Source organism: Pseudonaja textilis, chromosome 2 (genome assembly GCF_049901715.1).
Source record: "Pseudonaja textilis isolate UNSWEBS1 chromosome 2, rPseTex1.2, whole genome shotgun sequence".
NCBI classification, from domain to species: Eukaryota; Metazoa; Chordata; class Lepidosauria; order Squamata; family Elapidae; genus Pseudonaja; species Pseudonaja textilis.
Genome location: NC_141991.1, coordinates 155361506 through 155374649, shown reverse-complemented (window position 1 = coordinate 155374649; position 13144 = coordinate 155361506). Strand labels below are relative to the sequence as shown.

General features: G+C 42.4%; 1 protein-coding gene across 4 annotated transcripts in view; it reads right to left on the bottom strand.

Annotated features, from left to right (window-relative positions):
• Positions 1–13144, bottom strand: part of TRPC4 (transient receptor potential cation channel subfamily C member 4) — a 298467-nt gene that overhangs the window by 136311 nt on the left and 149012 nt on the right. For all 4 annotated transcript variants that reach the window (XM_087926046.1, XM_087926043.1, XM_087926044.1 and 1 more), the window contains exons 2-3: positions 1682–2200; positions 848–1184 (exon numbers count right to left, since the gene is read on the bottom strand). In XM_087926046.1, coding sequence (XP_087782172.1) covers positions 848–1184; positions 1682–2044 — 700 coding nt within the window. In that variant the 5' untranslated portion in view covers positions 2045–2200. The remainder of the gene's footprint in view (positions 1–847; positions 1185–1681; positions 2201–13144) is intronic.

Sequence of the window (13144 nt, the reverse complement as noted above, 5' to 3'; positions counted from 1 at the left end):
CCTTCTCATCTATCTGAATTTGTAAGTTTTTATGTTTTTATTTTGCATTTTTAAAAACCTGCCACAGGTCCCCAGGTGAAAAAATTAAAGCTGTGTTGGGAACAGGTTATGGGATTGGGGAAACTTAATGAAACAGCATGTTCATTTTTCAAGGAAGAAAGGACATTAGGAGGAAAGAAAGTTGTTTCTGCTTCTAAAAATAATTTGTAACTTGCCTAGAGTTGCTCCAACAGTGAGATGGGTGACCTATAAATATAATAATCAAACCAACAAACCAACCATCAAACCAAAGATTTTGTTCCAAGAGGCACAAATTATTTTAGTCCCCATTCTCTCCAACATGGCTATTTTTTTCCAGCCCATAAGAATACAGAATAGAGAATAATTAGGCTTAGGTCTAAACTCTGAAACTGGACAAATAGAACCCAGTTCTAAATATATATAATAAAGGTATGAAATTGGTAAGAATTAACATTCATGGGCAAATCATGAGCTATTGATTGCTGAGACTATCATTAACAGAAGACAACATTCATGACTGAATACATTTCTTTGTGATTACGTTAATTGGTATTCACCATGTTTTGAATATAAATATTACACTGGGATAGAAATAAGAAAATGATTGACTTACACCAGTTTCTGCTAGTTCTTTAAAAATATTTTATTTGAATTGAATGTTATTGTCCTGAATGACTTCAGATGTATTCTTGAACTAATATGTAACTAATAATTTGATATATTCCAATAATCTGCATCAACTATCTCTTGTGTGAGTCAGTTGCTCCAAATACAAATATTAAAGAAATACATAAATCAAGTATATTTGCTTTACTAATATATTTACCCAAGACCCATGGTAAGATCATCCATTCAACGATGGTTGGTGGGGGCCCTTGCATATTCAGATCTGACCTGTCAATATGCTGAGAGGCAAGTAGAAGAAGAAACAAGAAAGTCAAGTAGGAGGCAGTGTGGCAGATGAATTTGATGAATGGCTTCCTGATGAACAATCCCAGTCGGCTCTTGGGAGCTATCAAGTAGCAGACAGAAAATACGGGAAAAAGGAATCCAACTATGATGCAAGTCAGCATCTTCACAGCCCAGTGCCGTCTCCTCCAGCCTGGGAACTCATCATACCAACGAGAGGCAAGTAGCTGTTGACAGTTTGGCTGGGCAACAAACTAACGCAGAACAAAAGAAATAATCAAAACTCTTCTATCTAGTAAATTTTTATATGCAAAATATAACATGCAAAAAGAAATTGAATAGATTTAACTGCATTTTTACTAGATGAAATTCCTTGTATTGAAGTATGCAATTATTAGGTATTAGCATTAAAGACAGAAAAACTTTGTTCTCTGGTATATCTATTATATTTATCCTCATCTAGGAGATGAGGTTTTCTGCTTATAGAAAGTGAAGGGTAAAGGTATCTATGTGGGGCTAACTCAAGGCAGCAAACATATCCAATATACTTTCCTCCTGTTTTCCTCACAACAACTTTTGCAATATTTCAGTGCCCACTAGATCCTAATAACATAAAATGTTAATTAAAAAGTGAAAGATAATGAAATAATGAAGAATAGAGGATCTGAACTATACTTGGTCTTATTTAGGAAATATGTTATCTCACTCATTATTGCAATAAAATCCACTAACTTTTTATCTGCATACTTACCTCTTTTTGACGGTATTTAATTGCCAGTTTTAATCTTGCCAAATCATTTTCACTCTGCTCTTCTAGTAGACTGTTATCATCTCTGTAATTAAGAATAATTTCCAATTCTCTTGAACTTCGAGTCTGATCCAACAGATCTTTTGCAAACTGCTTGCACTGTTGTGACAATTCTTCATATTCAGATTTAAACTCATTTTCCACTTTGCTCAATTCTTGAAGTTCCCAACTTAACTGGAATGCTGTAAGAAATGGGTCCTCACTTGATAGAGCAATTAAAGATGGGCTTGCAAGAGCCTTGTAGATATTTAGTCTGGATCGGGAATGGCGAAGGCTATCCACATCTGAACTGGAGACACATTCCATACAGTTACAGCGAACTTCATGTGGTCTGGGAACACACACACCTTTCTGGACTAAAAGTTTTATAATCTCATAATTGTTTGTATGGGCAGCCAAGATAATGGGTGTTATGTCTGGTGTAAATTCAGAGAACTGTGTATCCAGTAATGTGGGTGGTACCTGTGGATGTGGGAAAGGAATATTATTCATTCATTCATCATATTTATAAAATAACATAATTACAGAATAAAACATAGTATGCAATAAACTATTGTAAGGGTCTGCCTCTCCTCTCCATTCAAGAAAGTAAAGACTCCTGAAACTTCAGCATTTCAAAAGGAACCTTTTATTGAAAGAGAATGATTGCAAGGACAAAGGAAAGCAGAATCTAAAATCCTCCTCAGGCAATATAATCAGGATAAAGTAGTTAGAAACTCCTCCCCTTAGTCCGAGGTTGAATGAGACAATCCACAGGTGCAAAGATGTTAGAACGGCCGGCCTGAGAAAGAGAAAATAAGTGATTCCCAGGCTGGTCTTGCAGGAAGCTTCAGGACTGAGACAAAACACTTGGCCCTCCACCCTTATTACATTCCTCCAAAGGAAAATCAAGCTTAGGGCACATAGGTGCCAGGATAAAGGCTATAAACTAGGGGGATACAGGATGTATGGAAAATAGGAAGAGAGCAATATGCTAATAGATGTATCCCGGCCTCCTCCCCACAGGAATGGCAGTATCACAATAGGGATCTGACAACTATTTTGTTTTGGCTACAAAACCCCAGTTATCTCTACACACATACCTCTCAGCTTCAGGATGTGTCAAGCCTGAAGCCATGTGAAGAAAAATACCTGTTAAAAAAACTACAGAAAATGGCCACACCCAGGTCAGCTTTAGGGTTGACAGGAGTATCTTGAAATCAAGGAAATAGTTGGTTCATGTATGCACCATGGGGTCACACAATACTTAGTACCCTGCAAACTCTTATTGCTCTCTGAAAATTAATGGGTAACCAAAAAACATGTCAGGGCACCTAGACTAACTAAACCTTTACTCTGTTTCTCTCCTTGTGTTTCCTTCCAGGTGAAATTCTCCTTCTCTTGGGGGGGGGGGGGCAGCATGTCCCATAGATCTCTATCTGGATGCTGCCATTCTGGTGGGCCTGGATGCATTTCTCATTTTATAACCCTTTTCATGTTGCATGACTATCCTGTACTTTGATTTACCTTCCTGGGAATGTAAGGGGGGAGGAAATGCCTAGAGAACCATCTGCTTCATCTCAGTACCCGAGCCTCCAGCAAGAAAATTCCAGCAGTTTTTGCAAGAGAGGTGCCACTGCCTGGGGTCCTAGGCCCCAAGATGCTCCCCAAAATACTGGGGACATAAAGACTCAGGGAAGATGGAGCAAGAACCAGAGACCATCGAAGGAGCCACCAGACCTGTGTCAGGGGAAGTTTGCAAAACCTGCTGTTACCCTTTAGTTGCAGAAGTGGCTGCAGCCGAGGCCTCGCAAGCTGAAATCCAGAGAAGTACGAGACCCAAGGAACCAAGCCCTTGGCAGACCCCACCAACAGGACCAATCACAAGGTTCGAACCGGAAGCAGTGATTGGGGTTCCCCCACCTCCGGGAGCACTGCGGCAACCAGGATCCAAAGCTGCCTTTGAGTGGAGAACACCGCAATCCCTAGAGGCATGTGAGTTCCAAGACTGGACGCTTCAACCAGTGTCATGGAGCCAATCACTAGCCAGACTACCCGAAAAGTTTGAACAGCTGAGTGTTGGTCCCACGGTCCAGACCTCCCCACACGTGGTTCAGCCAGGATGGGTGCTGCCACAGCCCATTTTCCATTATTCAGGATCTGGAGGTGTGGCAGTCCAGAGCAGAGCATCTGCTTCTTTTCATTCAGCTCAGGCCCCAACAGCAAAGTCCTTCCACTGTGGCATCAGCCCAGTCACCCACCATGGTGGGATAATCTCCAGGGCCATTGGACCAATCAAGCCCTGGGATCAGAGGCAGGCTGGGAGGTGCACTCAGGCCTGTTCAGCATGCCCCACCAGCACCTCCACCACCTCCAGGGATCCCATCTGCAGACCAGGTTCTGCCTGGGTGGGCTTTTTAACCTGGACATGGGTGGATCCAGTACCACTGGATGCCAGCTCCAGTTCCACCGCCAATTCCTCCAGCTGCAACTACACCCCCTCCAGTGCTGCCCTGCCGCAATTCCCAGTCATCTTTGTTGGCACCCCGGGTAAACTGTCCTACTTCTTTAACTGAATTTGGGCTCACATTGATTGTTATCATTACTGGCACAATACCAATCAGACCAGGACATGGTTTCAGCCATTGCACATAATATGAGAGAAGGGGAAGTGGCCAATTGGATCATCCAACTCCATGATGAAGGAGCCCCTGAATTAGAAGATGTGGATGAATTTGTGTGATCCTTGAGAGCATGATTTGACGACCCAGCAAACTGGGAGCAGGCTGAAACAGAAATCAAAGGGCTGAAACAGCACAGCTGACCACCTAAAGAGTTAGTGTGGGAATTTAGAAGAGAAGCCAGAAGATTGCAAGGCTGTCCTGAAAGGCTCTTCATCCATTACTTCTGATCCCTACCGCCTGCAAATCCCCCCTCCTCACCTCTTCTCCTTCCTCCCAGCCCTGCCAGTCTAGTCTGCAAATCCCCACCACCACCTTCCACTCCATGCTGCAAAGCTCGACATCCCCCCAAACGCTGCAGAGTTCTACCCCATGGCATATTGCAAAGCTCAACCTCTCTCTCTCTCCCTCACCCTCCCCCCTCCCCCCACCACTGCCTCCGCCCATGTGCTCTGAGAGGGAGGGTGGATGGATGTTCCAGGGCTGCTGCTTTCTTCGTTGTCCTGCTGCTCGCTGCTCTGGAGTTCTTCCCAGACCAGGTGTGTGTGTGTGTGTGTGTGTGTGTGTGTGTGTGTGTGTGTGTGTGTGTGTGATGAGAGAGAGTTTGGTATGTGTGTGTGAGATAAAGACAAGGAAGGAAAGAAAGGAAGGAAGGGCAAGAAAGAGGAAGGGAGAGAAAGAGAGAGAGAAAAAAAGAACAAGAAAGAAAGAAAGAAAGAAGGGAGAGAGAAAAGAAGTGAAAGGAAGAAAGGGGATGGAAGGAAGGGATAGAAAGAAAAAGAGAGGGAGAGGAGAGAAAGAGAGGGGAGAAAGAGAGGGGGAGAGGGACAGAGAAAGAGAGAAAGAGAGGGGAGTCAGAGAAAGAGAAAGAGGGGGAAAGAAAGGGGGGAGAGAGGGGGGGAGAGAAAGGGAAAGAGAAGGAAAGAGAGGGAAAGAGAGAATCCCACCCCTGAATACTTCTGCCCCGCTTGTTTTTTATTTAAAAAGTTAAAATGTTGTGGAGAAAGTCATCAGCCCTTAGCATCATCCACAAGGAAATCCTTCGGATACTATTTCAGTCACATAAGTGTTTGTAGGAAAAACAAAATAAAATGTATAACTGCAATTCAGAACTTTCTTTGGAAATATTTCTGTTTTGTCTAACAAAACAAAAAGAGGATGGAAAAAGTTTAATGATGGGCAAATGGGACAATTTGGTACAATGCTAGCAGTTTGGATTCTGTATATATTTTATGACTCCCACCCACCTAGCCATTGTAGTACAAATTGTAGTGACAGAACATATTGCGCAGTTGCATAAGTCACAGGATTTGTGTCATGATGTTTTAATTCTTATAAGAATTGGAGAAACAAAAGTATGCTTTTCTTTTAAAGGCTGAGTTGTTACAGAGGTCAGTATCCTGTTCGTGGAACTCTTTGCTAAATGCAACATTCCTAGCATTCCCAAAGCTACTCTTTAGATCTTCGGCTCTGCTTTTAAGCAGAGAGGAACCTTGCTTAGTACTGAAGCAGTGAAGACTCAGCTAGCCGATGGCAGGAACACAGATATCTAAGCGATTCTGTGATTCTGTGAGCAATTCAATCTGCCTGCCTGCTTTGCCTGATTTTGGGTAAAAGTTACTCTTTTTTTAATAAAAAATTCAATATTTTTATAAATATTTTGTAATATTTACATACAAGTCACGCCCAGCCATTCACATGGCCACCTGCCCGGGCCTCTCCAGGGCTTCCCTGGCCTTGGAAACTGGGAAAAAACACCTGCTAAGCAATTGGTCACTAAGCGAGGACCTGGCCATTAAGCGAGGACCACTTAAATTTGGTTTGCCAGTCACATGGCCACCTGCCCGGGCCTCTCCAGTCACATGACCACCTAGCCACACCCAGTCAGCAAGCCACTCCCATATGTCACATGACCACCAAGACACACCCACAAATTAGGCCACGCCCACAGAACCGGTTGTTAAGAAATTTGAATCCCACCCCTGGAGAAGTCCCTCCTGCTTGGACTAACCTGGCTCCACAAATGGAACCCTGTGGAAACTGGAGGAAGGGGCTTTTAAGAATCTGGTCCCAACTGGTGGGAAGAGGTGGATAGAAACCCTTGCCAAGGGCCAAGGTTACAAGAGAATTAGGAGCTGCAGTTCAGGAGCACACAGACAGAGAGAAAAAATCCCAAAGAAATACTGGGACCTCAGGGAGGCATTCAGTGACTGAGGCTCTGATGAGCTCCTGCCCCATCACCACATGGACTGCAGCACAGAAATCCACCTTGGAGCAAAACTCCCCAAGCCAAACATTTATTTGATGACTCCAAGGGAGTTGGATGAGCTGTGGGCCTTAATTGACAAGAATTTAAAGCGGGGTTTCATCCAACCAGCTAGGTCACAGATGGCTGTCCTGGTGTTCTTTCATGAAAAGGAGGACAGGTCTCTTCATCTCTATGTGTATTATAAAGGGCCGAATGCTGAATGTTTACCCGCTGCTACTAATGAAGGACATAACGGCACATTTGGCCAAAGGAAAAATCTTTACTAAACTGGACTTGAGGGAAGCTTACTACAGAGTTTGCATTAAGGAGGGAGATGAATGGAAAACTGCCTCTAGACTGCTTCCAGTTCAGAGTGCTGCCATTTGGATTACAGAGGGTGCCTGCTCTGTTCACGCAATTAGTCAATGAAGTGCTACATGAACATTTGCACAAAGGGGTCCTGGTCCTAGGCAACATTTTCATATACACGGTGTCAACTCATAAGAGAAAAGAAAAGAACTTCGAAAAGTGGAAAGTGATACAGAGCACCATCTAATGGTCAAATACTTTTTTCCCTACAAAATCTTATGGGAATTTACTGGACTTGTTATGAAACAAAATAATAAGAACCCCGGAAATTTAAAAAAGGGGGGGAGAAACTCTACTAAGAGGATATACAAATGCAATTCCCTGGGACTGTTGGGTGTTGATTGTGAAAGAGACAGAAGGATTAACAAGAGAAACAAAGGTAAAAGGAGACTTTTGGCAAGGATTGTAATAAAAGACTTTGAATATTAATAACTTAACTGATTATAAAAAATGGAAGAAATAAGCAAAGACTTTAAGTTGGAATTGCAAATTGTAAGAGGAATGCTGAAAGAAAGAAGGGAATTATTGGAACTATTGGAAAAGAAAATAATGGCGATGGCAGAAGAACAAAGAAATTCCAGTTAAAGGAAGTAGAAAGAGGCTCAGACAGACATGAAGAACAAGAGACACTGCCAAAAGACACTAAAGGAATTAAAACTATGACATTGATGACAGAGTCAATAAATAAAAGAGAAAATGCTCCCAGAATTAAACAAAAGAAGAAGAAATTACACAAGAAGAAACTTCAAAAAAGAGAACAGGAAAGGAGTGTGTGTGAAGATGGGCAAAATGCTAGAAGGAAAGAAGGAAGATCAGGGAAATTTAGAAAAGGGAAAGTTGGCTAAAATTAAAAGAAATAATAAAGCTGAAAAATTCAGAGATAAGGGTTAGGGATTCTATAAGGGGGATACCACATGGAATATACAGTATATTGGTATTTAGTTTAAAACTTGTTGGAAAATATCTTAGAAATGTATAATTACATATATATATATTAATATGAACTATATATAAAACGTGTTGTTATGAACCCTTTTCTTTTGTGGAGGATTAAAACAAGGGAATGGAAATGAATTAAAAATATGATTATTAATGATTATAAGTAAAGTGAAGATAAAATGAGAGATATTAAGAAATTATTTTAGTGATTTATATCACTAAATACAGTTGTATATAGATACAACTGTATATATACAACTGTATATATCTCTAAATACAGGTATATACAGTTGACTATATATACAGTTGATTATTTAATGGATATTATAATTGTATAACAAGAATATTTTATTATGATTAAAGTAGGGGAATGGTAAATACTATGTGGATCCTAAATATATTGGCTTTACTATATTTTTACTCTTTTTAGATTATTATATATTGGCTTAGAAAAAATTAAGGACAATAAATGTAAAATAAATGTGTAATGTAAAATAAAATAGGTGGTAAGCTGAAAATGGAAATAATAGGGGATAAAGAATTGAAAACTTATGTATGGATGAAATGATATTGATATTGAATTAATGAACTGAAATATGAATTGCAAATTTATTTAAAGATGAGTGAAATGGATAATAATATGAGTTAATATTATATAAGATTAACGGAAATGAAAGTATGACTATGTACAAGTGTTATAATTTGGAAACAGGTTGCTCATGTGAAAAGATGTATAAAATTTAAAAAATAAAAAACTTTTTACCCCAAAAAAGCACTTGCAAAAGCAGCACAAACCTATAAGAGAAAGGCCGACAAACACTGAGCCCCACAAAGGCCATCCAAATGGGGGAGAAGGTCTAGTTCTCCACCAAATATCTGAGGTTAAAACTCCCAAGCAAGAAACTGGGGCCAAAGTTTATGGGACCATTCCCCATAGTAAAGATCATCAACCCAGTCATGGTGCAATTGAAGTTACCCCGATTTCTAGGGAAAATACACCCAGTATTCCATAGTAGCCTCTTAAAACCCATGGTTGGATTGATCCTGAGGCCTCTACCTCATGAACCCCCAGACCCCATGGTCATAGACCAAACACATTATGAGGTGCAGCAAATCCTTGATTCGAGGTGGCACAGGAGACAACTCCAATATTTAATCAAGTGGAAGGGCTATCCCTTATCAGAGGCATCTTGGATAAAGAGTAAGAACGTCCAAGCTGATCGCCTTGTAGCAAGGTTCCATGCAGAAGCCCCAACCAAGCTGGGTGTGTGTGTGTTTGCAATTCTAAGTTCTATACCTGCAAAAACTGAACTGGGGGTGTGTGTGTTTGCAATTCTAAGTTCTATACCTGCAAAAACTGAACTGTTTTTGACACTGGACTTCGTTATTGGATTATCCCTGGACTGAAAATTGACTGATTTAACTTGTGAATGACTTTGGACTGCTTATCTTGAACTTTGCTAAAAGCTTTATCAACAGTAAAAACCTACATTTACTGTACAGTGTATCTGTGTGCTGTGTGTGTATTATTCAAACACTACTCTCAAATAGGTCTCCCTGTATGCACTCATTCTCCTAATGGGGAATTACCTCAACAAGCAGTCTTGAAATGGCCATCCTCTCACACTAGACAAATAACTTAGTTGGGCACAATACTTTAACCAGTTTAATTTTGTGCTCTGCTATTTTTTGGGGGAAAGAACTTTATGACTGATGCTTTGTCCAGACTGCCCCAATACAACAAGCCTAAGGTGATCTGATCAGTCATCCCTTCTAAGCAACTGGCCACACCTGTGGTACCAGGACCAGAAAAAAATTGGAGCCTGAGCTTCCTAGTGACTTACATGAAGGGCTGAAAGGGGCACTAAAAAGCAATGAGTGGTTTTTATCCCACACAAAGAATTGTACCATGCAAGATGGTCTGGCATGGATTGGCGTTAAATTATATGTCCCCAATCTGAGGGGGACTGTCCTGCAATGGGCCCATGATTTGAAAGCTGCCGGCGATTTTGGTTTCATGGAACCTTGCACCTGATCAAGCAGCAGTTTTAGTGACCTTCATTGAAAAAGGACATTGAATCTTATGTGGCCAGCTGTCCCATTTGTGCAGCAGTTAAACAGCCCCTAGGGAACCCTGCCAAACTCCTCCAGACTGTTGCCAATCCTAAGGCCCTGTAGTAGAATTGCCTATGAGTGGGAGAAACACAATAATTTGAGTGGTTACAGATGTATTCTCCAAACAGGTGCATTTTATCCCATGCTCTAAAATACCTTCAGTTAAAGGGCTCACTAAACTGTTTATTCAAAATGCCTATAGGTTACATGGAGTTCGTGATTGCATTATCTCGGACAGGGGAGTATAGCTCACCTCCCAATTTTGGCAGGAATTCCTAAGGTTGTTAGGCTCCACCCAGGGAGCTCCATCACCCACAAACTAACAGGGCTTGTGCATGTACCAAGTTGGCTCTGGTACCTTAGATGCTACATAAATTACCAATAAGACAATTGGGCCGACCTACTGCCCTTTGCTGAAGTGGCTTATAACAACTCAATACATAGTAGTACTGGCTTCACCCCATTCAAAGTTGCTTCTGGCCAGGATTTCATCCCCATACCAGAACTACCTCTGGAGAAGCCTTTGATACCCTTCTTAGTGGAGTGGATCGAACGCACTTGGCCAGTCACACGTAAAAGCACTGGACAAGGCACATTAGGCTCAAAAGAAGCAGGCTGATAAAAAGAGGGCCAAACCAAAATAATTCCAAGTGGGGGATAAGGTGTATCTATCCACAAAGTACTTACAAACTACCCCAAAATCAAAGAAATTGGGACCTAAATATGTGGGACCTTTCCCCATAGTCAAAATAATAAATCTGTTTACTGTGCAATTAGAGCTATTGAAAAACCTTAGATGGATCCACCTTGTATTTCATGTTAGCTTACGCAAACTTGAGAAAGTGTTTCTCCTTCAGCCTGCCCAGCCCACCCCTCCAGTACCCCTCCTTATAGAAAGAGAACACTTCTCCTTATAGGAGAACCTATCAGCTTTAAGGTGTCCTGCGGGTAAAGATAATAACGTCCAAAAAAATTCCTTTCACAGAGACAGCCAGCCGCCTCTGTGATCCATGGCCAACACTTGCCATACACTAAAAAAAAACAAAAAACACTTTGAAGTCAAAGAAATCCTCGATTCTAGAAAATGGAAAGGGAAACTGCAATATTTGGTTGTTTGGAAATATTTCCCTCCCTCACACTCTGAATGGGTGGATGCTTGAAACTTTCAGGCTCCCAAACTCCTTTAAGTGTTTCATTGCAAATATCCCAATAAACCCTAAGGTTTATAATTTGATTTGGATTCTGTTGCACTATATGTGTTAGTTTGCACTTTGCTTTACCTTTTTTTATAGGGTTAACATCCCTGCTGCAGGAAGGCCGCATGTCAGCCAGATGTCCCTCTTTTTCAGCATGCTTACTATCAGCTGCCATAGTAATGGAGGGTGGGGGGGTGTCAGGTATTTAGGATGGGGAAGTGAGGTGGTGTAGTCCATGATGGGAGTGACTTTTACCCATGGGAGCCGCAGCAGCTGTTGACACAAATGGAGCTGGAAGATCTGGAGGAAGAAGAAGAGGAGAGCAGAGAACGTGGCCAAGCTGACTGGATGATTGAGCAAGCCATAAAGTTCATCGGGTGGGGCTTTTGAGAATCTCACGGCATGCAAACCCTCACCCAAGCTGCACAACCTGATGGCCATCCACTTCTAGCCACAGTAACCAATGGGGTGACTACATCTGCCACCCTTAGCAGTACCAGAGCTGGTTCTGCAGCAGCTACCCCCATGACCATAGCACTTGGGGTGGCAGCTCAACTCAGCGGCCCTGCAGGGCTAGCACCCATGAGAAAGAGGAGCCATAAGACCCCACCACTGGGCATGAAATTTAATGGGGATCCCTAGCATCTGTGGTTCTTTTTAGTCCAGGTTTGGACCTACATGCAGGAGTATGGTCCAGAAGGTGGCACGGTAACATGTATCACCATGACCATAGAAGGGGATGCAGTACAGTGGATGGTCACCCTCCACTGTGATAATGCCCCAGAGCTGAGAAACTTTAACTGATTCGTGGCAGCGCTCTGCAAACGACTCGAGGATGCCCTGGCCAACTGCAAAGCTAGAGACCATATCAAGACCATCAGTCACAAATAGAGAGGGGTGGCCAAGTGCACTCAGGAGTTTTGTGACCTGGCTTGTGGCTCACCGACTGGCCCCATGTCTTTCTGATGGCTGCTTCAAAAATATGGCTGAGCCAGATGAGATCTATAACACCTGCATCTCTGGGGTGCCTCTCCATGGCTTCTTCATGGCTGTTACGTTCTGGCAGAGGAGGTGGAAATCGACCTAGCCCAAAACAAGTATTGCCCAAGACACAGGTGGCAAAAATCCTTCCCAGAGAAGAAGGAAGTCCTGAAAGCACAACCAAGCATCCAGAGACCCAGTGACATTTTACCATCTGCTTCAAGTGTGTGAAGGAGGAGCATCAGGCTGCTGAATGCAAAGCCAACTGCCCTGCCCAGAAGGTGACCTCAGCTCCAACCAAGAAACCTGCCAAGCTGCCATCGCAAACCCGCGAGATCGCCCTAGAAGGAATGGAGATCATAGAAATCACCTCATCCCTCCAGGATGGCAGAGCACTCCAACTGACCCAGCAGAAGGCCCAGGGGAGAGCAATACCTACTCTGATGATGACTGCCTGGTAAGTGGCCCAATTACTCTGGTGGCAGTCCCCATAGAACTATTAATCCAATCCTTGGGACAAAAAGCCAGTCTACTGGCCCTTGAGGACTCAGGGTGCACCAGATGTCTGGTCAATCCTGACCTGGTTGAAAAGCTAGGATCACTTGGATCACTTAAGACTTGGATCACTTAAGGTGCCAGTGACGTTTTGCCAGCTAGATGGCTCTGTAGTGGGAGGGAAAGCACAAACCCAGCCAGCTGAAATGGATAATGGAATTGTTACACCTGCCTCCATTCAAAACTCAAGAAAGAAAATCCCCAACGCCATTGATTTAGCGAAGAGGTACTTTTACTAAGTTTGAAATGATAGCAGTGAAAGCAAGGCAAGATCTGATTCAAAACATGTGAAAGTTATAGATTGAAAGTCAACCCAAATCCCTCCCCCCAGGATGGAGAGCAT